Source organism: Aplidium turbinatum, chromosome 14 (genome assembly GCF_918807975.1).
Source record: "Aplidium turbinatum chromosome 14, kaAplTurb1.1, whole genome shotgun sequence".
NCBI classification, from domain to species: domain Eukaryota; kingdom Metazoa; phylum Chordata; class Ascidiacea; order Aplousobranchia; family Polyclinidae; genus Aplidium; species Aplidium turbinatum.
Genome location: NC_137485.1, coordinates 4,428,846 through 4,430,836, shown reverse-complemented (window position 1 = coordinate 4,430,836; position 1,991 = coordinate 4,428,846). Strand labels below are relative to the sequence as shown.

At 34.4% G+C, this 1,991-nt stretch overlaps 1 protein-coding gene across 1 annotated transcript; it reads left to right on the top strand.

Moving 5' to 3' along the window:
- Nucleotides 1-1,991, top strand: LOC145783262 (heme-binding protein 2-like). Its single transcript, XM_082595082.1, has 4 exons — nucleotides 1-329; nucleotides 540-669; nucleotides 983-1,163; nucleotides 1,352-1,991. The coding sequence occupies exons 1-4, from the start codon at nucleotides 87-89 to the stop codon at nucleotides 1,539-1,541; spliced, it is 744 nt and encodes a 247-aa protein (XP_082451208.1). The 5' UTR covers nucleotides 1-86; the 3' UTR covers nucleotides 1,542-1,991.

Here is a 1,991-nt window from a genome sequence, read left to right as displayed (position 1 = left end):
CAGATTGCATTGTTCGAAACAATTGAATCGCTTTGTAATCTATTGTCTTCGTTTCTCTGACAGTCTTATCCAAAATCATCAACAACATGAAGTTATTGTCGTGCCTCGTTGTCATAGTGATGAGCGTATCCATGGGGATGGTTCAAGCAGGACCATTTTTCTGGCTGAACAACAATCGGAGAACATCTGGTTCCTCTGGTGGTTATCAAGGAGGATATCCTTGGCAGAACAATGGAGGCGGAAGAAATCCTTTCTTTGGTGGAAACCAAGGCAGTTACAACACTCCAAGTGAAAAACCAGCATACACTTTGTACGGAGAACAACCACAGGTGGGAAATCTGCATTGAAATTTGGTTTGTTTAAACCGAACTAAACTTTAGCAACGAAATGAAGCCTAACTTTTTAAACCTATGATTGCAAATTACAAACTAATGCTCAATGCATTAATCTCGATACACAGTATTCATAAAGTAGCATCATCCGTTGTTTTTCAAAGTAGTTTGATTTGAACATCTTGACAAATTTGTGGTCTTTTTCAGGATGGTTCTTATGAAGTCAGGCAATACTCTGGTGCGTATTGGACCAGTACAAATATGGATGGTCCTACAATGGATATGGTGAACCCGTTTGGGGTGCTGTTCCAGTACATATCTGGAAATAATATGCAAAGTAAGTTCAAGTTAACTCCAGATGTTATCACATTTTTAACCTAGTAAATATGTGCACACTTAATCTGACATAAACTAAGTATGAAGCATTATAACAATGTCATGTGTACAAATGTACATGGGTTGCACATGTTTTCATGTTGACATTAAAAATACTTTTTGCTTCAAACCAAACCAAACTAAAGACAAGCCATTTTATTCTCATGAAAGAAGACTAGTAAAGAGACTCATTTTTTTAAAAAGTTTAATGTGTTTGTTTTCGTGATTTGAAAAACGTGTTTCCAACATCAAATTTAAACTCGATTTTGTTCCAGATGCTTCAATCGCAATGACCGTTCCAGTAACGACTACTTTCCGTCACCGTCCTTGTTTGTTATGTGACAGAACTTATACTATGTCGTTTTATCTTCCAAGTGCATTCCAAGAATCTCCTCCTATTCCACGTGATTCACGCGTTTACACTGATTACAGGGAGCCTCTAATTGCTTATGTCAGGTAAGCACAGAAGAATTATTGCTTTATGATACAAAACAAGTAATTTAAATTATTTAGGCTTTTCTATTGCTCGTTTTTTATAAATTAGAAAAATAATTGTTTAAAAGCAAAAATGGTTTAGTGTGTTATTTAGGTAAACTATTCCATTTACGATTTTTCGAAATTCTATAACAATTAAATCATTTCAGGAGATTTTCTGGATGGGCAAAAGAATTGGATTACCAGGTTAACGCCCAACAATTGCTGAGGAGTCTCGAAGACAATGGCATCGACTCATCGACGCTGGAAACCGATGTATTTTATGGAGCGTCTTACGACAGTCCCATGAAATGGCACAATCGACGCAATGAAGTCTGGCTTGTTCGAAGAAGATCATAAATCCATTTTCGTAGCTTTGTTATCGAATTTCTAATTTGTATAACTCTTTTATATTTTTGATTTGAATAGAAACGACCCATTGAATAACAAACATTCAATATCTTCCTTGGGTTATTGCATTTTCTATTAAATAGTCTTGTGTTTAAGTTTTGATTATTATTTTTTTTTCAATTTTGTGTAACCTACTTTATTTTGTGTTGTTAGCAGTGGCTACAGTTTTCTTCCAATAATTTATAAAGCAAATTAAAATTTTTGTAAGTTTCAATATTTTGCGTTTTCCTTCTCATTTATTCGACGGAGCACTGCAAGTATCGCAAATTATTTTTTTCTTGTTAGAGCCCTAAATACTTTTCAGTCTTCTGCTCAATTGTAGATTTTGTGCTTTGCAGTTTTTTGCTATTGTTATTATTGTTGTTGAATCATATTGAATAAAACTTTTGGTACATGTGA